At 40.2% G+C, this 27,885-nt stretch overlaps 1 protein-coding gene across 1 annotated transcript in view; it reads right to left on the bottom strand.

The window, feature by feature from the left end:
• The window catches only part of NUFIP1 (nuclear FMR1 interacting protein 1), a 34,430-nt gene continuing 6,545 nt past the window's right edge, over window positions 1-27,885 (bottom strand). The window contains exons 4-10 of the mRNA XM_008168582.4: window positions 27,004-27,066; window positions 26,580-26,656; window positions 13,770-13,862; window positions 9,418-9,683; window positions 7,230-7,364; window positions 5,305-5,546; window positions 1-2,109 (exon numbers count right to left, since the gene is read on the bottom strand). Of these exons, the coding sequence (XP_008166804.3) occupies window positions 1,774-2,109; window positions 5,305-5,546; window positions 7,230-7,364; window positions 9,418-9,683; window positions 13,770-13,862; window positions 26,580-26,656; window positions 27,004-27,066 (1,212 nt within the window). The 3' untranslated portion in view covers window positions 1-1,773. The remainder of the gene's footprint in view (window positions 2,110-5,304; window positions 5,547-7,229; window positions 7,365-9,417; window positions 9,684-13,769; window positions 13,863-26,579; window positions 26,657-27,003; window positions 27,067-27,885) is intronic.

A 27,885-nucleotide genomic window follows, 5' to 3' on the forward strand; every position in this document is an offset into this window, starting at 1 on the left:
TACATATATAACAAGTTTATGATTGCTGTATTTAATAATCTATTACATATACACATTCCTAGGACTCATCACCCTCTTACATGAGTGCCAATATTTATATAATTCCATAAATGTACACAGTATCTTACAAACACAGTATACAGTGTAGCTATATATAGTAGAGCAGTAAAGATGGAATTTTCAGCTATTCCCTTTCTCCTGTACTCCATGAACAAGATTTATTTCCACCAAACTGGCAAGTGTTTTAAAAACTGAACAAGATAGCTTAATACATACAGCTATTGGAGAATACAAAAACCCCTACAGTCCTTAGTATTCTGCAGGTTACATACAGGGGTGTACTTGTACCAGAATGAGTAAAGCAAAGAAAGATAAATGCATTTCCTGAGAAGGCAATTTAATTTAGAAACTGAGCCTACAATATGTAATAATTGTGGCTAAAATACAGAATGTGGGGAACTATTTTTAAGTAGACTAAGTCACTTTCATATCCTATTTCCACTGGGAGTGAGACAAACTGACAGTTGAACTTCACAAGAAGGTGCCTGACAAATGTATACACAATTTAACCAAAAGGTGGTGAACTTATTTTTAAATCCTCAACTAATGCAAACTTTAAAGCTCATAAAAGCTTGTATGAGATTTATAACTTCAGGCACCACAGAAAAGAATGAACATTTTGTATGAGTGACATTAATAGCACAAGTCCAAGGAAATCCACGGGATGTGTCACTGGCATTTTAAAAATGAATCAGAAAAAGCAGGTTATAGAATGCCAGATAACAGTCTTAATTTTATATTAACTAGGGGAGATAAACAGAAACTCATCCTAGGAAGTTTCCTTAACTCCAAAATTAAAATCTAAGGGCTTTGGAGCGGAGCCCAGAGATGAAGGGCGGAGCAGCTCCGGAGCAGTGGAGCTTTTGCCTGGAGCTTGCTCCGGAGCCGGAGCCCAACTCCAAAGCCCTTAATTTATAGCACTCATTCCTACAAGCAATAAGGATCGATTTCAAGAGCTAGTTCAGCCAAGCAATGACCAGCTACAGCAGTTAAGGCTTGAGGTGAAGCTATGTCTACAGTTACAGGCAGTTATTAAAGGATGGATAAAAGGTAGCAGTAGCTACTGGTTTGTCACTTAAGGAATGATTTCAAACAACTTTCTACTCTCTACTTAACTCCCCACCTAAAGCTGCCACCACCTTAACTGTGCTTCCATTCTCTCTGCTCAACTGATTTATTGTACTAGGTAGATTTCAGTGTGAAAGTTTTAGAGCCAAACCAACTATTTCGTAAATTTTATATTTTAAACCAACAACAGCTGAGAGATGTTTTAAAAATTTATTTCAAAACGTTCACAGGCCCACTAACCCTCCTGTGACAACTGGTTGTCTACGCAAGTTAGAGAGCACCATTATCAACTGCATAATTTTGCTCTGATTATGGTTTTAAAACACTGGCATATTCTGTAATGAAGAGTCCTCAATTCAAACCCATGGACAAACAAACACTGCTACTGAAGAAAGATGTAACTATGCTCCACTACTGAGCTTTTCAAGTAGAAGGCAAAGAGCCATCTGAAATGGATTGTAATTTCCACAAGGAAAGGGTCACTTCTGGCAGAGTGTTCAGAAAAGTGATTTTAATGGTTCTTAAAATACAAAAGATAGGATTTATTTTTTTCCTATTCTACTGTCTTTCAAAAAATATTTCAGTGAAGTACAAAAGTTGAGCCTTTGGTTCACCCTCCATGACAGAGGCATGCCGTAACAAATGTCAGTTTTCTTCACACTGACTCGCTGGGGTTTCCCATGTCTCCTCGTCTATATAGTGAATCATCTGTGACGCCTGACCTATAGCTGCTTTGTCACTTTGAGATATAAATAATGCATCTTGTTCTTCTTCTGCTAATTGAAGGTCAGAGCTACAAGAAACATTAGATCCATCAGGTCTGGCTGTCAAAAACTCCGCTGCAGCTCTAGAAGCCTGTCCGCTGTCAGTTTCAGCGACTGGTTCTGTCTTTAAGTGAAGTCCAAACATGTCATTTCGGATAACGTATCGAACACACTGGAGAATCACATTCCTTTCGTGTCGTATGTCCTGGGCTAATAACTGGAATGAAAAAGAGAAAGTGATGCAGGTTTCTGTTTCCTAGTCAGTAACAGATGCAAAGTAAACAAGGTATGGCGACACATTAATTTAGATGTATTTGCAAATGTATATAATAGGCTTGCAAGCAAGACCTGGAAGCAAGAGGCAGGAGAAACTACCCTATTAGATTGAATTCAGGACTTGGAGCCAATCTCAGCTCTACCACTGATTTACTGTGGGGTGCTGGCAAAGTCAGAGTCTCATCTGTAAAATGGGATTATTTTCCAGGGATGCTGCAAGGCTTGTAACAGCGATACACTGCTTTGGAAGATGTGAAGTTTTAATTAGTATGTGAACATTATGACCCTGATTCAGTAAGGCACCTTTGTCCCATTGACTTCAAATTGGATAACTCACATGCTTTAGCACTTTGCTGAATCAGGGGGCTAAAGTTCTATCACTGCATTAGAGCTGGTTGAATTTGACAAAATTCTTTTGAATGAGCTGTCATTCCCAGTTTAACCTACATGGCAGAAAAATTAATACATCCAAATGCCATTAATTTTTCCATGAAAAAAAATACACAACGTTTCTTCACTAGACTGCTAAAGACATTATTTTCTTTGAACTCCTACTAATGCTTCGAGAAAGTTAAACTAGTATTTATACAACAGTTGGAAGACTGTAGGACGTTTTTGGGGTTGTGAACGCTAAAAGTAAATGGACTTTGCTGAATAAGATGTGAGTATAAAGTATAAATCTGTGAATCTGATCATTTACAAGAGAACTACTGTAAAAAGTTGCACTCAGCTGAACTTGGCATGCAAGATCTGATGGGAAGCAATTTTTTGTTATAAATTTATTTCCAACAAAGAAGTCTATTTAGCCATTTAAAAGGCTGTTTGCTATCCATAATAGCTTTTTAAAAGAGTTGCAGGCAGTTAGTCCATAAAATGAACTAGTTACACTTTTTGATATTTACCTATACATAAAATGATTGAAGGCAGTTCAGCTTATTGTAATCATTACACACACACACACACACACACACACAGAGTGTGAGGACAGTGTAACAACATTCTTGTTGCTGTAGTTGGGGTAACTGCAGAATTCCCAAGTGGTGGCATGAAAAAGCAGATGGGATGCACAATTATCCTTTAATAAAGTTTGTTAACTGGCCATCTCTCTCATTATATTTAAACCATACGAGCAACTAGGTGCACAACACCTTTTTATCCTGCTGTATGTATTGACAAATATTGGAAGAAATAGGATGTATGGGTTTTGTTATTCTCAGTCAGTCTGTATGCTATAAATGTATCTAAACATACATGGTCATACGTGGGACAATGATAAACATCCTGGGTGTACTGAAGCTGATTTAATGAACGTCACCAGAAAGCTCTGCAGCACCACCACAAGATCTGCTTTTAAAAAAACCACATCATTTCACACACAGCATGTTCTTTCAATAAGCAAATCCCTTTGGAGGGAGGGAGAAGGGTGGACAGGTTTTCGACAGACGTTCTGACTTTGTTTCTCAGAATTTTTACACCACTGACCACTTCCTACAGTGGCAATCCTCTTCTGGATGCCTCCCATCGCAAACACCCACTCCAATCTACATTTTTCCTGCTACAACCATAGTGATTAACATATGAACAAGTAATGTTAGGACAATATGAAAGTGAGAAGACAAAAATAAATATGCTTTACAATTCAACATCTGTTCCATCCACCTAAGATCCCCAGCCCACATATTATATCTATGCAATTTATTCCTTCTCTCTAGCGGCAGAACTTGACATTAGTAGCCAGTCCTTTTTTAGGCACAGTTCTTGCTGTTCTGATCCCCAACACTGCTTTATAGATTGGTTCCATCCTTAGCATTGCCACACCTCCAATTTCAGTATTGCTTGAAAGGAACCAGGGTTGGGTTTTTTCCAACTTTCCTCTGCCGCATGGGGCAATGATCGCCTGTTATGTCCAGATGATCCTATCTCACCTAATCTATTACCTGCCACTGCAGAGGCCTTGGGCATTGGTGGCACCTCAGTCTCTCCTGTTTCTCTCTGCCTCTGGCACACAACAATTTAGTACCTGTAATACACAGGAGGACAGACTAGATGATATAATGGTCCTTCCTGGCCTTAAATTCTATGAAATGACAGCTGAATCTGCCAGAGAAATGTAAAGAGCAACTATGCTGGATGAAAGTTGTTGTTGGTTTATTTTGCTTAAGTTTAGTTGGTCAGAATAGCCTCTGCATACCCCAGACTCAGCCTCAGCTAGAAGGAAAAGTCACAACATGAAGACTGACTGCTTTGGTCAAGGAGGCTTCACCTAAATCTTCAGAACACCAGTGATATACAGGCCAGTTTGCGAACCAGTGAAAAGTATATTTCTACATAGAAGAGGCCTGTGTATGCAGGAGGGAACCATAGAATCATAGGACTGGAAGGGACCTTGAGAGGCCATCTAGTCCAGTTCCCTGCACTCATAGCAGGACTAAGTATTATCTAGACCATCCCTGACAGGTATTTGTTTAATCTGCTCTTAAAAACCTCCAATGACAGAGATTCCACAACCCCCCTAGGAAATGTATTCCAGTGCTTAACCACCCTGACAGTCAGAAAGTTTTTTCTAATGTCAAAATGGGGAAGAAGGAGAGAAGAGGGTTGGATAGGATGCCTGATGTTCCCTGACAACCGTTCTAGCTGATTAGAGATAGGTGTTGATAGGGCACAAGGCCACCATCCAGTCTGTCTCAGCCAGAAGGCGGGGACTCACATCCTCACTCAATGTAGGACCTCACATCAAGGGGGCAGAGGGAAGGGAGAAGAAGGGAATCCGAATAATGACTGGACCACATAAAAGCAAGCATGATTTATAATGTGAATCTTTAGAGCAATAATAATAATAATAATAATTTTTTTGTCCTCAGTGTAGCTTCCAAACTATGTGATTAAGTTTTCAATTCTGGCTCACCAAAGCAAGCCATAATCTGAACAGTACCATGAAGTAATCTGTTTACATATTTGTGCAACATTTTTGCTGAACTGCATGTTCATCCAGCCACCACCTTAAAAGAGCTGCTGCAAATATAGACAGCTTTATACTGTAATATGACTCATGTATAGTTAAAGTAAGACCCCTGTGTGGCAGGCAGCCATTATTTAAGAGAGAGAGAGAGAGAGAGAGAGAGATATCCTTTACCATTTCCAGCAGTGTTGGACGACGTTTGGGCAGTACAGGGAGCGACTTCTTCCTCCGTCTGTTAGAACCTCTGCAATGCCCTGTGTTTGTATTTGAGCTCACCAACGTTGCACTTGTAAATTCTGCACATTCCTTGCGGTTTATGCTATTTGGACTTTTAGGGATATTTGAAGCCTGAGGAATATTTCGGAGGATAGTCTGATTTTCCTTAAGAGCTTTTGCTACAATCTTGGCAGGAACTTCTAAAAAAAGAAAGAACAAAACTGTAAACTCTCAAAGTCCTAAATAACAATCACATATCTCCATACTGACAGCTCACCTAATTACTACTACTGGTACTAGCATGCCCTGTTTTAATGATCATGGAGTTCTACAGAGGAGGGGATCTTATCACCATTCCCATAAGAGAAAACAAGCACACAGAAGTTAAGTGATTTGCCCAATATCAGAGAGCCAGTAGAGAGAGGCTGGATCAGAACTCAAGTCTCTGTTTTGCAATCAGTCCCATGTTCCATACATCAGAGCATACTGCTTTCACATTATAACCCAGTTTGCAGTGAAATACATGGCCAAGAAGGATGGCTCCGTGGTTAGGTGCTAGCCTGTGACTTGCAAGATCCAAATTCAATTCCCTGCTCTGCCACAGACTTCCTCTATGACTTTGGGCAAGTCACTCAATCTCCGTGTCTCAGTTCCCGGTATGTAAAATGGGTGGTAATAGCACTTACCTCCCTCGCCGGGGTGTTGTGAGGATAACTACATTAAAGATTGTGACATGCTCAGATATTACTGTAATGGTGACCACGGAAGGAACAAGCTCTGCATTAAATCAGAATGTGCACTCAGTCTCCAAACACTACAAGAATCTCTAGTGGTAGCACACTTATGTAGAAAGTACTAGAAGCTTGGATATTAGCTCACAGGGTGAGTGACAGCACATTCCTGGCCCTCTTCACCAAACACAATTTTAGGGTAAGGATTTTAAGGCTGTTTTTTTCCCTCACATACATTTCTCCAAAAGTTATACATTCTCTTTTTGGATAGGATGTATCCCCACCTTTATCTCAGAACAAGGTGGTAGGACAGGGCACGTAACATGGGGGAAAGAAACAAAACAAGAAAAACAACATTGTGAACCTGCCATCCTTTGAGGAAACTCTGGAATGTAATATAAAAAAAGAGAATGATTATTAATAGACAGGCTATGAACTAGATAAATCAGAGGTCTGATCTTGTAGGCAATTCTAATGTTCTACACTCAGTGAATCCTGGGTATACAAATGGTACATTGTGGTTGCTACTGCAATATAAATAATGAGTGGTCTCTCCTCCAGGGAGCAACAGTTGCTCTTAAAGTAGCCTCAGTGAAGTCTGCTGGGTTTTCCCATCCTTCCATTCATCCCATGTTACCTTTTTCATTCTCCATTTGTGTCTGTGTTCGTATGACGTACACTGAACACTGCAAGCATAACAGCAGAAAACCATCCCCCTTGAGATACGAAACATTCTACCTTTAACACACATGGTTCCTCACTGCCTAACAAGCTAGAGTGGCAGATCCAAGGCTGCTCTCAATTACTCCACCAGCAACCAGAAGTGCCAGGAACCAGGATGTGTTCCCACTCATGAATATCCTGGAAGTACAGCCAGTAAATATTGTGTTTATGTCTTTGGTTAGATCTAAGAATGTAAGTCTCCGAATATAAAAAGCTGCAAATTTACATATTCATAAATGAGGACAAAACTATGGGAAGAGGGATGGCAGGAGGTGGACAGAAAGGCAGGAGAGGCAAGGTGCCTACACTGCATGCCACTTTCCTTCTCAGATTGATTTTTATACGGAGACAAAGTGTCTTTTCTGGTACACTTTCAAAACTTTTGCTGTTCATAAGACAGAAAAAAAAGCTAGTTAGACCCCAACTCACCCTCTGGCTCGCTCTCGCTATCTGATGTGCTGCCATAGTTGGTCACCAGTGAACTCAGGGCAGAGGTTACCTGCTTCGGAATGACAGTTACTCCCAACTTTCCATCCTCTGCAGTTGCTCCATCCTTGTCCGATTCTGCAAAGAGAGTACCAAGACCTTTCAATGCTCCTATATGTCGACAGCCAGCTTTGTCACTAGACCTTCTCCTGGAGAATATGCATCTGATACTGGACAAGGTTATTCAATACCATTGCTTGATAAAATGCATGCTACTTTCTTTCCATTAACATTCAGGGGCAGGAGTTGTCTAAACACCGATTTATAGCCCTGAAAAAGGCTGTAGGGGAAAAAGCAGTTTGATTTCTCTGAACAAGGACTTGGGCTTTTGGCTCCATCTTCATATAGTGAATTTAATTACAGTCTTTGCTATTAATTGCAAATAGCAGACAGAGAGGGAGAAACTTGTTTAGATTTCCCGGATGTAGTCGGGTGATAAATATGTGCAGAAATTAATCTTTTACAGGGGGAGAATTATTTACATTTAAAATTAGAATTTCCAAGGGGAAGAAATTTTGAGATCCCATTGTGAAATCACTTTAAGGGACATTCAAATCAAGCTTACAAGACTACGGCAGGGGTCGGCAACCTTTCAGAAGTGGTGTGCCGAGTCTTCATTTATTCATTCTAATTTAAGGTTTCGCGTGCCGGTAATACATTTTAACATTTTTAGAAGGTCTCTTTCTATAAGTCTATAATATATAACTAAACTATTGTTGTATGTAAAGTAAATAAGGTTTTTAAAATGTTTAAGAAGCTTCATTTTAAAATTAAATTAAAATGCAGACCGCCGGACTGGTGGCCAGGACCCGGGCAGTGTGAGTGCCACTGAAAATCAGCTCACGTGCCGCCTTTGGCACGCGTGCCATAGGTTGCCTACCCCTGGACTATGGCAATGAGATCTTGGAGAACTTGATTACTTAAAAATATGTATTTAGCGCCATCTGTATGCATGAGTGAGTAAAGAGTTTATAATCCAAGTTGTTCACGATAACACAGAATGCCAGGGAGCTAAGATACAGGATAAATGGACCAATGACTTATGAATAGCTGCTAGTGGGCAAAAGGGAAAAATCTACAAAAAGCAACCCAAAGTAAACAATTAATCACAGATAGATTTAATGGGATGCAAAGGTATATGTACCAAGATGCACCATTTCCTTTGGAGGCATCACAGATATACTCAAATGCTGGCATTTAACCAGAAGGCTAATACATATCAGTTCTTTTGCATGGAACCTACATGGAAATTTGGGGGGGGGGGGGGGGGGACATGCAAACCCCCCTATTAGTAACATTATTAGAAAGGTGTCTGTTAAAAGTTTTTGTGGAAGCCTGGTTCAATTACAAGAATTAAAGAAACACTACCTGAAATCAGGATTTTGTAACAATTGTATTACCTATGTATTAACCCCATATTAGATTATTAAACATGAAAATTTAAAAAAACAATTTGTCACTATTTTTGTTTTACTTTTTACATTTCACTCACCTTAAGACAATGAAGTCAGTTTCACTTTTAGGTTCTCAGAACAGCAGAATTTGGTTTCAAGCATAAAGGGACTTTCATTTTTTTTTTTAAGCAATTTTTTTGGGTGGAAACATTTCTACTCCTTTGTTTTTAAATCAAAGTTTGTTTTTACAACAGTTAATTCTGGACCAAATTTAAGTTAACACTGTCCCTTTAATCTATTTATTGTAGAACACGTAATACTGTACACAAACTTTTCCTTGGCAGGGTTTCCTAATCGCTGACCAGGAGGAAAAAGTTTCAGGTTTCTTCTATCAACATTTTATGTTCTTAGCAGGAATTTCCATTCAAAAGGAAATTCTAATGAAAATCTGGGTACAAGGGTCTTCAGTGAAGCTGGCAGCAACAAATCTATGACCTACTAACCTTTGAACTGCCTTGGCCGTAGTGCAAGAAAGTCCTAACAATGTTTTAAGTGGCAGATAGAAGCATTGTCAAGTATGACAGAGCATTTATCAATGGCATCTTCCAAACCAAGTACAAAGTCTTTGAAAAGACAAGCTCTTTCCAAGTCGCCAGCTCTCCTAAAAAGCTGTTACCTACGTAACATTAATTCCCCCTAAAGTAAAAGATTTCTCCAAGCTCCTTTCCTCATCTTACCAGCATCACTATTTGCCAGAATGCCAAGTGGATCCACATCCTTCCTATAGGTCTGTGCATCTGAAACAGATTTTTTTTCAGGTTCCTTAACAAACGTATGATTTTCTGGTCCACCAGCTGAATTCTGAGCTTTCAGCGGAGATGCATCATCTCCATCACCTTTCTTAAACTTCTTCCAGAACTGACGCTTCTGCTTCTTCTTCTGTCTTCCTTGCCACCCAGAAGTCTCTTCATCTTGTGGAGCTTTCCACATTCCCTTCATTTTGCTAGAGGAAAGAAAATGTAAAATTCTTAAATACCACCACACAAAGTAAACAGCCCCCCCCCCCCAAACAAAATTTAAAAACCCTGTGCCAAGAGATTAGAGGAATATTTATCCTTCAATACAACATTTTTCAGCTCTCCCTGTCTTACATTGCTCTGCCCTGCTTCAATACTTTAATCTGCCAGTTTCAGCATATTAGTAGCCAAATGCAGTTTACTAGAATACCCATCTACAAGTGCTTTATTTGGGGTTAATAAGTCTCATTTGGCTATTGGCACAATGAACTGAGACATGACAAAAGAAAGAGGAAGCTATGCCAGACACAAACATGGGGGAAAAAAAAAAAAAAAAAAAAAGACTACAAAGAAAGCGAGACAGAGAAATGGAGAGACACACACGATCATGGGGTGGGACAAGCTATGACCTTGGTGAGAGAAGAACAAAACTAGGCAAGCTTCTTAATCCCCAACACAGTGGTTGAAACAGAGTCCTAGATTTTTCGCTTCACATTACAAAGTCAACATTCTCTTCATTCAGACAAATAAGGCCATTCAAAGGCAGAAAAACAGAAAGGAAAGTATCTCTCATCAGCATATGCCTATTATTGATGTCACCTTAATTTTAGCATATACTGCTACAGCACTTTGCTGAATACTGAAGCCTCAGACACCAACCTATCACTCCAATTGCAATGACCGCTTACACATGTGGGTAGGGGAAGGGAAAGGGTGCAGAGGTAGAAAAAGGTAGAATGGACTGCTAGTGAGGGAAGGGGAAAACAATTTTCCTCCTTTAGAGCAGGATATTTCAAGTTATATCAGGGAAACATGGAACTGTGTTTTTAATAAAAGTAAGTTAAATATAGAGCTATAGTGTGCTAATTCTACAAATCACAAATGAGCCTCCAATCTACATATTTGAGATTATGGTGAAATGCTGGAAATGTGTTTAGACCACGGTTACAGTGAGAAGAGCACCTATAAAAGTGTTAATCCATGCCTGCTGAGAATGGGTCTTCTAAGTGATAATTTATTTAGCGTTTTGACAAGAGCTTAATTGCACCTCCAGACTATTATATTAACACAAGAATTCCCATACCAGAGTGGACCAAATGGTTTATTTTATTCACTACCATCGCTCCAACAGTTGAATACACAGAGCACATTAGAGGAACCTTTCTAATACCTGATAAATTTTGAAATACCATACTAAGGGCAAAAATTTCTCCCTAAAACCAGATGATTAAGGCAATTTGAGTTCAATTCCAGCTGTGCCACATTCGTCCTTTGACCTTAGGCAAGTCATTTCACCTCTTTGCGCACCAGTTCCCCATCCACTAAATGGAGATAACACTTTCTCCCACACTTTGCCTTTATTTAGGCTGCAAACTCATTGGGGCAGGAACTGTCTCTTACTACATGTTTGTATAGTGGCTAGCAGAATGGGGCCATGAACTCAGTTTGGGGTGTCTAGGCGCTCCTCTAACATAAATAGCAATACTTAACCAATGTTTCACAGGTTAAGGGAAGCTGTGATGCTGGAGGTGCTGTCTTTTGACCAAGACATAAAACCAAGGCCCTGACCACTTGTGGTCACTAAAAACCGAGGGCACTTCTCAAGAACCAGAATTGGATGTCCCAGTCAAATTCCAATTTGGAAACTGCATTCTGCCCTCCTCTGCTGGTTCTATTAGCAAATGCATTCTTCACTTCCTGTTCAGAATTACAGCATAACTGTGCAGTATTAACCAGCTGCTACATTCCACCCTGCAGGTAGCTACATTTAAGTGACAGGTGAAGTAGTCCTTCTATAGCTCTAATCTACTCCATAAGGATGTTGAGAATTAACATTTGTAAAGTACTTCAGAGGGCCAGAATTCAACGGTGGTATAGAAGTATTAAATGCTTTTGAAATATCTTACTTCTCTATTTGCCTCAATAGGAAAGCTTCCAGAGAGCAAGCTGAATTCTCTCCTGTCGCACACAACAGTAAATTTGCAAGATTAAGCACCAGTTCCAGATTTTTATTGTTGACATTCATTCATACCAAAAACTACAGCTTTTTGGGCAGCAGATTGAGTTTATAGTACTAACAGTTAGGAAAGAGGCTTTTTAAAAATGCCAGGGTTATAGAGATCACTTAGTGAGAACAAACAGGAAACCGTTTACATCATATTTCTGCTCGCTCTTCTGACCAGAAGAAAGATTTAAGTAGAATTGCTGAGTGACACCTAAGGGCTGCTGCTGAGTCACAGCTCACTAGTGAAGCCACATGCCTTAAAACAAAAATTATTAAAGACCACTGATTTTGTTACTTTGACAAGCCAGATTCAGTTTTAACTTTAGTTACTAAACAAGTAGGAGCATCTCAATGTCAGCTTTCATGCATTCAATGCTTTAAATTCACAACCAGTACTGAGAATCAAGCACTTGTTGAAGTGCCCCTGCAACTGCAAACCCCTCCTCCCCACGCAAGGAGAATCCCATCTTATTTCTTTAAAAGCAGGGGGCTTTGCTATGGGCCAGAAGAGATGAGTAAAGGCAATCTGAAATGCTACCAGAGATATAAGTGATGGGAGTGGCTTCTGAAGCTTTGTCTACATCGGGGTACGCAACCTATGGCATGCGTGCCAAAGGCAGCACGCGAGCCGATTTTCAGTGGCACTCACACTGCCCAGGTCCTGGCCACTGGTCTGGGGGGTTCTGCATTTTAATTTAATTTTAAATGAAGCTTCTTAAACATTTTAAAAAACTTATTTACTTTCATACAACAATAGTTTAGTTATATATTATAGACTTACAGAAAGAGGCCTTCTAAAAACGTTAAAATGTATTATTGGCATGCGAAAACTTAAATTAGAGTGAATAAATGAAGACTCGGCACACTTCTGAAAGGTTGCCGACCCTGGTCTACATTAAGAATATTTGCAACAGTTGACATTACCAAATTAGGTTACACTGGTATAAATCCACTTAGCATTTGTGCAGCCCATCTGCCTGAGGGATTTGCACTGACATAACCAAATCAATGTAGTTACACTGGTGCAAGATTTTTTAAGTGTAGACAACTTCAAGGCCCAAGCCCACTTTCCCACAGCAGAAAGAAAGGTCCACAAAGAGGCAGGAAGGAATCTGACATAAACTGGCAACATTCTTGCTGCCCCCACTCAGATCCTCTGGTTCACTAAACCAGACCCTGGAGGTTTGGGAGATTATAACACCTTTAAAAAAAAATCCCTCCCTACAGCAGTATTCAAGTAAAGCCACTGATGAAGCTCAACATGAGGCAGACAGTATGCAAAAAGGTGGGGTGGGGGGAGGAAAGGAGCAGAGGCCACACATATGGAGATATGGAGGGGGGAAAAAAATAGATCAGAGTACATGAGGGGAGTGAACAAATAAAATCCAAGAGGAACAAAAAAAGAGCCCCAGAGGAGAAATCAAGATGAGGCAGGGTGGAAGAGATGAAAATAAGAGTATTGAAGGTACTTTCAGCTACCAAAGCAGTTTACAGTGATAATTAGATAGCTTAGAAACTCAGATATATAATTCCTTCTTAAGTTTGTTATTATTGCTCTGACCCCACCATTTGAAAAAATGAAGGGGAGTGGTGGAGGGAGGGGAAGAGAAATATAATCTAGAATCATAAACCAACTCACTTTTTTTTTTTGTTTTTTTCCCTCTCTTTTTTGCAAGGGGGTAGTGAATTAGATCGGTCAGATTCAGGCAGGCGGCAAAGTCACACAATGCAACTTTTCTTTCAAAGACTCAGCGTCTAGTACTTTAGCCTAATGGCTATTCTGCAATTTGGTTTTCTTAAACAAGCCAGAGTGGAACTCTGCGAGCACATCAAAGTTGCAAACGTATTGTTTCAACCAGATCAGACTCACTACAATCGACTGTAGAATACTGTGAACAATGTATTAAATTTGTAACATGTTGGTGGGTTAAATGAAGGATACAAGTCCACTCAGTTTATATAAGTGTACAGTGAAAGTTACAAGTATTTGCATAATAGGTAAAAAGAATCAAAGATAGTATTTTTGGACTAACTACTAGAGTGAACAAAATTGTCAGAAAAAGCTTACCCAAACTGTGTTGTTGTCAGCACTTCTCCTCTCTCCTCTTTTTCTATCTGTAATGCTTTCTTCTTTTCAATGTTTGCCAACGTAGGAAAGTTTCTAGAGCAAATAAATATATATGTTTTTAAAATGTTTTACACACCCCTGCTCTAACCCACATTTGCATTATGAACAGCACAGGAAAGATTTAGTTGCACACACAAAAAAATGAAATATTAAAATCAAATTGTTTCCTCCTGAAGCAGGGATTGGTAAGAATAATACATATACCTCTACTCCTACATATGTAGGTGCAGATGGACCTTGAAGTGCAGAAGCTTTTTACACACACACCCTCTATGATAGCATAGGATTATGCCCTACAATTTTTTATTTTAAGTGTTTCATCCAATCTAGTTTTAACTGTCTTAAAGGTACAATATATGTTTAGCAAGATAGTCTCATCCTCCATGTGAAAGAGTTTCTGCTTATCAGTCTCATTGACGTGGGGTTTTGAGATGAAATAAAAAACAAAAGTGTATCACAAAAACAGTCTCTGGATGCATATTCAGCCACAACACTTTCAGTATCTAGATGTCATTGCTCTGTCAAGCACTTTGAGACCGCAAAAGGCTATACATAATAATCTAATTCTATTCTGTTCTTTAGGAGAGTAATTCAGGTCATTAACATTTTATAAGTCTATTAAGATGGAAGAGTGAGAAGCCTAGAACAGCTATACATATATATTATCAAAAACAGTCTTCAGACCTAAATATTTAGTCTTGTCACACTCAACTCCTTTTATTTTATAACAGCAGAAGTTAAGTGCTAAAAAGTCACACTGATGCAAGACAAGCTGAAGGACAAGGATGGAAAAAGCAGAAGTGGTTTCTGAAACACCTGTCTTGAACAGAAACTCTGGTATTAGGAGGTTTTCACAGATCACGCTTAGATTCATTTTTTCATAGATTCCAAGGCCAAAAGGGACCACTGTCATCATCTAGTCTAATTTCCTCTATAACACTCCCCCAAATAATCCCTCTTTGAACTAGAAACTTTCTTTCAGAGAAGCATCGAGTCTTGATTTAAAAGTTGCCAGTGATGGAAAATCCACCAAAATCCTTGGTAAGTTGTTCCAGTGTTAATTACCCTCAACTCACGTACACCTTATGGTCAGTCTGAATTTGTCTAGCTTCAACTTCCAGCCACTGGACCTTGTTATACCTTTGCTAGATTGATGAGCCATTCAAAACACATTCACTGTGCCATTTATTTATTATGAAGAGATGATTTTTAAAAAAATCTTTCAAAGTATTGACTGGTAATAGGATATGAAGCCTGTTACCTTCAGGTCACCAGTTCAAGTGCAGCCTAGATTGCTAGTCACCAGAAGTCACAATATGATGGCTATTCAGTAGCCTATATGCAAAGTAGGCAACATCAGTCCAGACCCTAGTGGGAAGGTGCCCACATTTCAAAAACTACAGTCACACTTAGCTTCTTTGTTGGCAGAGAGATCAAGAAATGAAAAAGCATAGATAACTACACGCTTACGGAGACAATCTTTCCACGTCAGTGCTGGGGCACATTTCTGGAAAAGCTTAAACTTTTGAACATGCCATACAGATTCTGAAAGCTTCAGTGCCCAAGCTTGTCCACAAAGTACCCAAACTACAGAAAAACAAATCTTTCTGGCAGAGATCTTAAGAACATGAGAACGGCCATACTGAGTCAAACCAATGGGCCATCTAGCCCAACATTGTGTCTTCCAAAAGTGGCTGGTGCCAGATGCTTCAGAGGGAGTGAACAGAACAGGACAATTTATTGAATAATCCATCCCCTATCATCCAGTCACAGCTTCTAGCAGTCAGAGGTGTAGGGATATCCAGAGCATGGGGTTGTGTCCTGACCATCTTGGCTAATAGTCCCTGGTGAACCTATCATCTGTAAACTTACCTAATTCTTTTTTTAACCCAGTTATACTTTTGTCCTTTACAGCACCCCCTGCAACAAATTCCACAGGTTGACTGTGCACTGGGTGAAGTAAAACTTTCTTTTGTTTGTTTTAAACCTGCTGCTTATTCATTTCATAGAGCAATGTCTGGTCCTTGTGTTATGTGATGCGATAAATAACACTTTCCTATTCACTTTCTCCACACCATTCATGATTTTATAGACCTCTATCATATCCCCCCTTTAGTCTGTTTTAGCAGCTGAACAGCCCCAGTCTTTTCAATCTCTCCTCACATGTTCAATACTCATAATAATTTTTGTTGCCCTTCTTTGTATTTTTTCCAATTCTAATATATTGTTTTTTTGAGATGAGTAGACCAGAACTGCATTCAGTATTCGAAGTGTGAGCATACCATGGATTTATATAGTGGCATTATATTTTCTGTCTTATTTTCTATCCCTTTCCTAATGGTTCCTAACACTGTTGGCTTTTTTGACTGCTACTGCACATTGAGCAGATTTTTCAGAGAACTAACTCACTCACTCCAAGATCTCTCGAGTGGTAACAGCTAATTTAGACCCCATTATTTTGTACGTATAGTTGGGATAATGCTTTCCAACGTGCATTACTTTGCATTTATCAATACTGAATTTCATCTGCCATTTTGTTGCCCTGTCACCCAGTTTTGTGAAATCCCTCTAACGCCTTACAATCAGCTTTGGACTTAACTATCTTGCATAATTTTATATCATCTGCAAACATAGCCACCTCACTTGTTTACCCCCTTTTCCAGATCATTTATGAATATGTTGAACAGAACTGGTCCCAATACAGATCCTTGGGGAACCCCACTATTTACCCCTCTTCAGTGTGAAAACTGACCAAGATTCTTTCCGATCTTTTAAACAGTTAATGAACCATGAGAGGATCTTTCCTCTTATCCCATGACTCCTTACTTTGCTTACAAGCCTTTGGTGTGAAACCTTGTGAAAAGCTTTCAGAAAAATCGAAGTATACTATATCCACTGGATCACTCTTGTCCACATGTTTGTTGAAACAAAAAATTCTAATGAATTAGTGAGGCATGATTTCCCATTATAAAAGCTATGCTGACTCTTCACCAACATATTGTGTTCATCTGTGTGTCTGATAAATGTGTTCTTTCCTATAGTTTCATCCCATTTGCCTGGTACTGAAGGTAGGCTTACCAGCCTGTAATTGCCAGGATTGCCTATGGAGCTTTTAAAAAATACCAAAAAAATCTGATGTTACCTTAGCTATCCACCAGTCATCTGGTACAGAGGCTAATTTAAGCGATAGGTTACATATCATACTTAGTAGTGCTGCAATTTCATATCTTAGTTCCATTAGAACTCTTGGGTAAATACACTCAGGTCCTGGTGATATATTACTGTTTAAATTTATCAATTTGTTCAAAAACCTCCTCTGACAACACCTCAATTTGGGTAAGTTCTTCAGATTTTTCACCTAAAAAGAATCTTGTAAAGAAGTTCAAGTTAAGGAAGACTGCTTCCTGTATAAGCATAAATGCCCTATCAAGTCAAGAAAAGGGTAGTTGGGGAGGAGGGTGGGGAGAAACACTCCTCTAAGCAGAGAGAGTATCTGCACTATAGAGGCATCTCTTCTCTTTTCCCAAGATGAACTTGTTTTTGATTTACAGACTGTTAACATTTCTCAGGGCATATGTCCAAAAATTTGGACAAAAAAACAAAACAGTTTTTGCCTCTTTTTCAAAGGGTAGTAGGACAAGGGCATTCTCCCCCCGCCCCAATTAATCACCAGTCAAAGAGAGAGACTCAAAAAACAAGGAAGGGCCTTAAAAAGGTCAGGTACAGGCTCTGTCCAAGCAGTGGAGAAAAAGCACATTCCAGTATCTAAGCGCCTAAAAATACCCTGTCCATCACTTGGAAAAGAACTGGTCTCGGTAGATTGATTTAAATCAAAGCAATTGAAATCACTGATTTTAATCATTATTTAAATCTGCAAGCAGGAAGCCTTGATTTAAATAATTGATTTTAATCTTGTTTTGCATTTGTACTTTTTACCCCTTTTTCTAAAGATGGGCTGATCTTCATTGGTTGGTAAGCATTAAAACATACTGATTTGCAACTACACCGCTACCTCGATATAATGCGAATTCGGATATAACGTGGTAAAGCAGTGCTCGGGGGGGGGGGGGGGATGGGGGGGAGAGGGAGGCTGCGCACTCCGGTGGCTCAAAGCAAGTTCAATATAATGCGGTTTCACCTATAACGCGGTAAGATTTTTTGGCTCCCGAGGACAGCGTTATATTGAGGTAGAGGTGTATATATAGCCTTTGCACTAAATTTGGTGCTTTTTACTAACAAGGAGGAAACACCATACCTACATACATTTGTAAGCAATTATGTAGCTTACGGACATTTGTTCAGATTCTTAATTTTTTCCTTTTACATTATGTAGAAAACGGCGAATGATCCATTTCTTACTTCCCAGATTAATTTTTACTTGCGATTGTAAATTTAAATCCAATTGAAAAAACCCCACAAAACCAGCATTTTAAAATAGTTTAATGAAAAACAATCTTAAATGTACTGGATTCATAAAAAAAATTAATGAAAAATTGTTTTACATTTAGAATTAACTGATTAAACAAAATAACTGTAGTTAGTGAATTTAACTATTGTTTCTGGTCACCAGGTCCTTCAAGGTTTCAAAACTAGCAGATCTCAACCTCTCACACATCATTTTCATTCATAGACCGGAAAAAGGAAACAAGCTTCCCTGCTTTTTCAACTCCCAATTAGTTTCTTAACTTTGAAAGAACTAATCATTAAATTGAACTAATTGAATAAACTAAAGAAAATATTCTCTCTGCACCTGCAGAAGTGACTATTGCTGTCAAAAGCTGGTTTAGCCCTTTAACGGACTCTGGGTACTGCTTAGCCAGTGATTTCCATACGTTCAGTGCTTTGGCTTTCTTTAAAACTTTAACAGCAAACACACACTGCTTAATAGTACTTTTTAAAATTATTTAAACAGAATTAATAGATTAGCTTAGGCCTTTACATAGGCTGTCAATATTAAATACAGATTTATTTTTTAAAAAAAATTGAAGTATTTAATTAAAATAAAATCAATGGTCTCAAGTTGCAGTGGGGGAGGCCTCGGTCTAGATTGGATATTAGGAAAAACTATTTCACTAGGAGGGTGTTGAAGCACTGGAATGGGTTACCTAGGGAGGTGGTGGAATCTCCATCCTTAGAGGTTTTTAAGGCCCCGTGGGGCTTGACAAAGCTGGGATGATTTAGTTGGGGTTGGTCCTGCTTTGAGCAGGGGGTTGGACTAGATCTCCTGAGATCTCTTCCAACCCTAATCTTCTATGATTCTAACATGTGCTAACAGGTTAGCAAGTTGTGGCATGCCGTACACTCCCCATACTTCAACCTGTTAACACATTAAAAATACTAACTGCCTCATCTTTGCTAGACTTTTATCACGTTAGCAAACAGGGGATAAGAAAACACTTCTTGTCCTGGTGTGGCTGCACCAGCAGAGAGGAAACAGGACCACTCTAGCAGTAGAGTTTACTTTAGGTAAAAGACCACAGACAAACTAACGAACTTTTGGTCAGCATTAATACTCATTCACGGAGCACCCAAGTGTGCAGCACAAAGCAATGTAGAAGACAGTCCCTAACCTGAACAGCTAGAAACATGACAAAATGGGCTGGGAGAAAAAGTGGAGCAAGGAAAAACAAACAAAATCAGAAGGAGATGATCAGCCAATGCACATTCTACTATACCTAGGCCTGAAGTCCAACTGAAAGGGAAATGTAAGAATTTCAGATTACTCCAGAGTTGCTTTGCTATAACCTTCACAATCTTTCCCCAAGAAGAGATGGCTAGAGAAAGGATAGTTCGATTCCTTATGAACCAATGGAATACACAGGTTTCATTATGAAGGAGTACTTCCCATATTACTCTAGAGGAAAATTCTGCCCCAAAAAATAAAAATTCTGCACACAGTATTTTAAAATTCTGCAAATTTTATTTGTCAATAAATAAATGTGTAGGCTCCAGCATGGCAGGGAGGGCCCAAGCTGCTCGCTGCACAGAGGTTGGAGATCACTCTGCAGCCCTTGCTCCTGGGACAGGGATTTGGCGGTGAGGCTGCACCCGACCCTGATGCAGCACAAGGGTGCGCAGGCAGACTCAGCCCAGCAGGATCCAAGTGTGGAGGGGCTTAGTGTGGTGTGAGAGGGTTCTGTGTGGGGCAATCTGGGTGCAGGCAACTCAGTGGGGGGAGTCCAAGGTGTGGGGGAAATAAGGAAGCACAGGGGTTCATTGGGGGGGGGGTTGGTGCAGGGGCAAGGGGACGCTGCAGGGGGATGGTTGGAGCTCAGTGAGGGGATCTGGGTGTGGGAAGATGGGGCTCAGTGGGGTGGAGGTCCAGGTATGGTCCAGATGCAGGGGGGTGAGGTTCATGGGGGGAGGGGGGGTTCAATGGGCCTGCTTAATGGGGGAGCCCCAGTTGCTGCGAGGGGATGCCAGGCTTCTGCTTCCCCTCCCCATTCCCCTATCCCATTCTCTTCCCCACTGCTTCCTCCTCATTCCCTCCCCCTTCCTCTCCCCACTGCCCTATCCCACCCCACCATCCTTCCCCCATTTCCTAGCCCTGCTCCACCACAAGCACGCACCGTTGTACAGAAAACAAGATGGCTCCCAGCACACAGAAGGGGAGCTCAAACACCACTACGACCCAGGAGACAGCATCAAGCTTCAGAGCCAGCAGAACCAAACAGCACCCTCCTTCACCCAGGCAGCTCTGCGCTCGCAGAAATGGGGGGATGGCAGTGTGCCCCCCCCACGCTTCACCTGTTTGGGGGGGCAAGGCTCCCCCACTTCCTCCCCCAAACTAGGTGCATTGCCCTCCCCACTAAAATTCCCTTTGTTTCCCCTGTATTTTCTGCAGGGAAGCAAAGAAATCTGCAGGGGGATATGAATTCTGCACATGTGCAGTGGCGCAGAATTCCCCCAGGAGTACTATATCAAGGAAGCAAGATGAGAACAATGCACTCTGAGATAGTAAGGAAGGCAAACATATTTATGGTGAATAATTCTTATTACCCTGCCTCTCTCCCTGCATGCAACTGCCAAAACAACAAGTCAAGAGACTTTTCCACATGCTGGAGGCAAATACACAAATGAGATTTACTAGCTTTATCAATAAAGTCGACATCAGAGCCCTCTGTTGGCTGCCTGCGTTGCCTTTGAGCACAGAGGCCCCAAAAAGCACCTCATCACACCTGCCTAACTTTAGGTTTCTGAGGCTGAGGAGGGGCTTATCAGGCCCCAACACTACCCAAACAGCCTCAGGACTTTCAATGAAACAGCAAGTGCAAAGTCCATAGTCACCACCACAATTAAAGTGACATTTCCTAGATTTAAAAAGTTCTGTTTGGGCAGGCTAAGAAGAGACGAAAGTGTCAGTTTTCCTATAGCAGGTGGGTATGCATCCTTGATGTAGGTGCATTCTCACTAACAGGTTTTAGTAGAACACACATTCTTGGAAGATGGAGCAACTAATATAAAAAATAAAATATTCTGATCCTACAAAGTAACTATTCATAGTTGAAAAAACTAGCAACAGAAGAGGAATTAAAAAGATCCCTTAAGAGTCTTAACACAGAAATGAATACAACTGTTGTCTATTTATGAGCTCACCAATGATTACCTTAAAAAAAAAAACCTCTCTCCTGAGTAACCACAGGAACTTTCAGAAAGAAGAAAATTGTTTTTCTAATATCACAAACCCAGACTGCATAACAGCTCAGATTCCCTCTGGTGCTCCCTTTTCATTACTGTGACTCAACAGCACAGCTTCAGTTCTAAATTGTTACTTTACTGGAGGCCCAATTACTGCTTCACAAAAGCTACAGTTTTTCAGGTATTAATAGAGCATCCTCATTTTATAAAACGAGTATCAGAAGCCACCCAGGTAGTCATTTTGTTGCACCTATTTATTATAAATAAGATGCCCACACAGGCAATGAAAGCACTGAAATAAACCACAGAACTACACCACCTAGTGGACTTGTTTTAGAACAAGTTCTGAGTTACACAGCCTTATTATTCCTATTCATTATAGCTCAGCAACAAGCCCATTTCCAAGTATTTTTCTCAGGCAATTTTATACCAAGTTTCTACAGTAACTTACTTGCAATTTGACATTAAGAGTATCTGCACTCACATACGGAGTAGAAAAATTTGAGTTCTTACACAATTCAGGTATAAAATATTTCATCAGTAAAAGTTTACTTAGAATTAACTGCAGACACCTTTATAGTCAACTCAAATTCAACAAGGAAATCATACAGTTTTACTTTATAAAAAGTGAATAATTTTTGCAGGGTACCTACAAATTTGCCAATGCCCTTACTCAATCCAGCTCATACTATTTTCCTCATCTGTTAGTGTCTAGTACAGAATGTTTATACACATATAAACCTAGAACTTTTCCAGTGACTAGGCAGCCAGCTAGACCATGCAAATTGAGGGCCGGGCAACAGGTGTTTGGCTTACCTGCATACCCCAACAGAGGGCTGTTTAGAAACATAAAAAGTGCCATACAAAATCAAACCTGAGGTCTATTTAGACCAGTATCCCATCTCCAGATGCTTCAGAGAAAGGTGGAAGCAAGCACTAAGCAGTAGGCAGAGGTGTGATAATCTGCCCACACACACCCCCCCACACACATTAGATCTCAACCTAATCTCTAATAGTAAGAGATTGTCTTAATCTCTAAAACGAGGCTTAATATCCCTTTCACAGAATTTATTAATTACTACTTCATGAAAAAAATCTATTTTAACTTGTTTTTTGAAAGGTAAAGCACAAGAGAAAAAAGTACAACCTTAATGCTGCAATAGCACCTATAAGCCAACCAGGTAAGGGCCCCATTATGCCTAGCATTGTACAAACATAGTGACAGTCCCTGCCTCAAATAGTTTACAATCTGAAAGACTAAACTGTTACACTTCCATCTCCAACTTCAGAAGCCGGAAAAGAGAAGCCCTCATTCTAAGGGAATACAATAAAGTAATAATCACTGCTATAACTATTTTTCCTTTCTTTTTTTTTAAAAATACCACAGAAGATCTAAGGAGATCACCACACATTGAGCACACGACTGTAGTTTTCTCCCGAAACAGGACAAACTCAGCAGTCGCTACTTCAATGTACAGAAGACCTTAAATTTGGTTCTCAGGATGACCAGTTTCAAAACCAAATCCAAGGTGCAGACTAGTAAAGTTCTACTGTATTATTTAGAACCATTAAATATTTACTTGGGCATTCTGTTAGTCATGCTCCAGTCATCAGCAAGATAGAACCTTGTAAGTTAACTTCCTGTTCTTTTACTGAAAATTAAACAGTCTTTAATTTCTGAACCGATGTAGAGGTACTTAGTCTGATGTACAAAATGCATCTCATGTGCTACAAGTATTTTGTAATAAAATCCTAAACAAAAAAAACCGAACAGCATTTTTAAGTGTAGATCAAACAGTAGCCATGTCTTCATGTCTGAACAGCTTAAAACCCATTACATAAATGAATGTTTCAATTTACTTCTTACTATAGATGTTAACACTTCGTGTTTTGTTATCTGACCTTCCTAAGGGCAATGTTAGAGAAGATAAAGTATGACTACAAACAAAACGGGAGTCTTGCTGTACAAGCAAACTGATCTGACATCAGCACAAGTTGGAAATTTGCCCACAGATATTCCCCAAAAAGGAGACTTTTTGTATCCAAGTGATGAAAGGAGTTGCATGTGAAAAATCCACTATTAATTTTCAACTACCCTAAAATACTAGATTTTTACTTGGAGCTATCCTAGTGCCACAAAAATCAGTCATGGATTACAGATATCATAGATTAGATTTAAAGATATTTTTATTTAATGAACTCTGCAACACTTATTGTATTTACATAATGTGGGGAGGAGGGGGTTCTAGAAGCTTTGCTGAAAAAGAAAGCCAGTTTGCTATGACACCAAATTCCAGGTAACATGAAAGTGGGCCAAGAAATTCCTTTTGAATTGCTTTAGGATAAAGAGGAAGCTTTGGTACCTACAGCAGCTAATAGTCACTGAAGTTATCAGACAGAAATCAAGCTTGTTTTTTCCCCCATTAACTGTTACTCCTTGGGGAATTCTGCGCATCCGCATCTGTCTCGCATATTATATTTTCATGCACAAAAAAACATTTCCCTCAGCAGTGCTGCAGTTCCACTTTTTGCCCACCAGAAGCCGCTGTGGCACCGGAACAAGCAGCTGCATTCATGCCTCTGTTCTAGCATCACAGCAGCCTCTGGTGGGCAAAATGTTTTTTATGCAGGAAAATAAAAATTTCTATGCCCAGTGCTGCTGAATTCCCCCAGGAGTAGAGTCCATCACAGCATCCTGCCTGAGGAGTCAGGTTAGGACAGGGCGGAGCACACAGAGCTGCAGGGGAGTCACAGACTGGGGTTCAGAATGACTAGTGGGGGGGACGACAGACGGGCATGGGCTCGGGAGCTAGTGGGGTGACAGCGTTGAGCCTGGGGATGGAGACTGCAGAAACCTATGGGGATGAGGGATGCTGGGACAGGGGCGGATGTACTTAACTGAATAGGAGAGGCTTGGGGTCACCCCTAGCTTTTCAGAAACTCCAAATCCTGCCAGCATGACTTCCCATCATCTTACCTGCCAAAGTCTGTCAGGCCATAGCAATTTTTCTAGGAAAATCTCTGTTTGTAGCAGAGATACTCAGTCCCCTTTGTCAGACAAACTTGTCACTGGGCCTCCCTCTCTCCCTGCCCCCTCCTTGCCACTGTTATGACTGAGACATGGTGGGAGAGGGAGGGTTGGAGGCGGTATCCTGACAAGTAGAGCTTGTAGATCTACCACAGAGAAGGGAAGATCTCCTCCATCTGGCAAACCTCTTTTGATTCTCTAGGGGTGAGTCCCAAACTGATGGACCGTGGCAGGTTTATTAAGAGAGAGTGTGCAAGCAATTCTTAGTATGTCTCCAGAAGGAGAAATCAGAGAGCCATGTGGGAGAACAGAAGGCACAGGGTCAGAGCAGTGGGCTTCCCTGCACTTCCCAGCCAGCCTACCCACCAGTTCCCAGCCCAGTATCCCAATGCCCACTTTATTTCCCCAGTTCCATAGTACCTTTTTCATCCTACACCAAATCCACTGACCCATTCCTCACAGAAAGTCTGTTCATGCTTCCTTTGTTTTACTGCAGGGTTTTTATGTCAGTAAATCTGAATAAAAAAAAAGTCCTCAGGTGTGAATATTACAGAGTAGGAAGTGGAGAAGCAGTTCTGGACACACAAGATGTTCTGTAGAACATGAAAGAGCTACAGTTACGTGCCAAGAGATGTCTTCCAGGGACTCTCTGGGGTATCTCCCATCCAAGCAATGGCCAGGCCTATTCTTATGCAATCTAGTAACATCATAGTCTATTGCAATACGACTGCAAGCTGGAGCCAGTTTTGTTTCTGAAGCCATTACAAAGAGACGTCCAGTAATAAAACCCACCTCTCTAATATAATGCTATAAAGCATTACCACTAATTTTCTCTCTCTGATATATATAAATAATGAATAAAATAAAAGGGAGAGCGAGACATTACACACCTATATAAATATAAAAATGTTCATAACCCACAATTGCAGCCAGAGAAACAAAATCTAGAACATCTGTGACAACCTGAACTATTAATCCGGTGCAACCTGCTTATCTTTGAAAATTCAGTAGGATCAAGTCCAGACCAGTACAGTGTCTATCTTCAAATATCCAGCTGTTTTTCTTTCAGCTTATCTGTGAGTGTAGGCATTATCTCCATTTCACAGATGAGAAAGTGGTCATTCCTATAAGTGCATTAATCACAGAATAAGCTTAATCAGTTTAATCTCCTATACCTTTTGATTTAAAGTGCTTTACACTATTACAAACGGGAAAAGGTTTTTGTAGTAAAAAGAGGTACCGAGCAGCACTCATCCTTGAATAAATGCTCTTTATGACCAGGGACATACACAAAGGGGGGGAGCAAGCAAGGGCACGCCCTCCTCACCCCACCCCCCCTCAAAAATCTCCATGTGTCCCTGCATCAGCCTGCAGCCAGCCGCCCTGCTGCTTCCTCCATCCCCAGGCTGCAGGGACACAGAGTGCGCTGCTGCCAGGGGGAGCCACTGCCTCCTCGCTGCTGGGCATCCCCACCAGAGGCGTCCAGAGAAATAGGGGGGAGGGGAGGGGAAGAGGGAAGGAGAGCGAGTGAACCTTTCATTTGTGTGTGTTTAACGTGGCCTTCCAAAAGTGGTCAAATGTAAATTCCTGCGCACGTCCCTGTTTATGAATTAGCAGAGCTTGCTGCATGATAATCAAGAGATACAGGTTAGAAAAAAAGTTAGGTACAAATTTAAAGTCTACAGAAATTACTTGTCAATTTCTGGAAGTCTGCACCCAATGAAGTGTACTATAGAGGTGATGAGTACACCATTTTCAGATGTTCACATCTTCATTATTTCAGACCCAACTATTTCCAACTTCATCCAGCACACATTCCTCATTTCAGGAATCTGAGCTTTAAACATGACATGTACAAACAGTATGAGTTATCTAAAGACAAAATAATGCATCTTAAAGATTGAGGCATATATTTTTCTTGCTGGCGTAACTTAAGAGTTTGAATCTTTTTCCCCCCCAAGCATTAAAAAAATTATTAAGTTAAGGGCTAGGAACCCCAAGGGAAAAGTGCATGGGAGTGATGAGAAGTTTTGGAATTGAAAGCCTCTTACAACTTAAACTATACCGTCTCTGAGCTTACTCACCTTTTTCTTTCCTCTCTCCATTTAGCAATCTCCTCTGGAGTATCTAACTGTATTCTTTTAGCACCAGGAGCATGCATCTAGGGAGGACAAGTTTTCAGAAGCATTACAAAAAGTGACTGAATATTCCCTTTATGCAATTACACAAAATTCTGCAACTTTAAAAACCCAGACATTGATGAAATTGGGTGTAGCATATAGAAAATGAGAAGACTAAAAATGATACATGGTGATTTTCATTTCTATTATGTTGGCTTTTACATGCTTTTCATGTTTAATTTGGGATTGAGGGTCAGTTTTAAGGCTGAGACTGGAATTTGTCATTCTAGAGAAATATAACAATGCATAAAGACAGCCAGAGGAGAAGCTAATAATCAATTCTACAATTTTCATGGACTCCATTTTTGAAGCAGTTTGGGGTACCTACATTCTTCCAGTGAATCTGAACCAACTTCTCATGTGCACTGAAACCGCAACCAGGTTCTGCACACTGCAAGAGAAGAAAAAAAAAAAAAAGAAAAAAATATATACTCCAACACCATTTGAATGGAATTATGCACACAAAAAGAGTCAAGATGTAGCCCACTTATTTTTAACTACATTGCATACCACTGCATATTAGATCACTTTCTTGAATGGTGAACAAAATAACAACTGCCAACATAGTCTTAGTTACTTGCACAGAGCTCTGAAGATGTAAAAGGCTAAGTACCAGTACTACAGCATTAACAATTAAATTAAAAAAAAAAGACATTCAGTTACTCAGTGGCCTAAGAGTAATACATTATGTTCACTATGTTTTACAATATTTATTCTCCACAGTACTCATTTATGATGACATCTTAGGATTCAGAATGCACTCAACAGTTTATAACAGTGAAGATCTTCCATCATTTCATGCAGGAATTGGAGCAGCTGGCATCCAAGAATTAGTCTTAGACCCATCATAAAGGACTTGCCAAAATTGTACACACACTGTAGTCATCCCTGTTCTAGGGAAGGAGACCGTCAGCATTTCAAATTGGATGCAAACACCCAGCACAAGCACATTGTCAACACATCTTAGGTTCATGCTGTACTGGATACCTATCGGTGGCCAAAACAAGGCAAATCCCTCTAGCAGCGTCACCCCCAAAGACTTCAGTAATTCACGCAAAATTGTATGACTTCACAAATCACAGATAATTTCAACTACTGATTACCAATTTTACATTGACCATTATGAATCAAAGACCTACATGACCAGCACCCCAACGCCTATAAGTACAAGCAGAACCTATGTACTCACTTAGGGCCTCCATTTTACATC

The sequence above is a fragment of the Chrysemys picta genome, chromosome 1 (assembly GCF_011386835.1).
Source record: "Chrysemys picta bellii isolate R12L10 chromosome 1, ASM1138683v2, whole genome shotgun sequence".
Classification (NCBI taxonomy): Eukaryota; Metazoa; Chordata; order Testudines; family Emydidae; genus Chrysemys; species Chrysemys picta.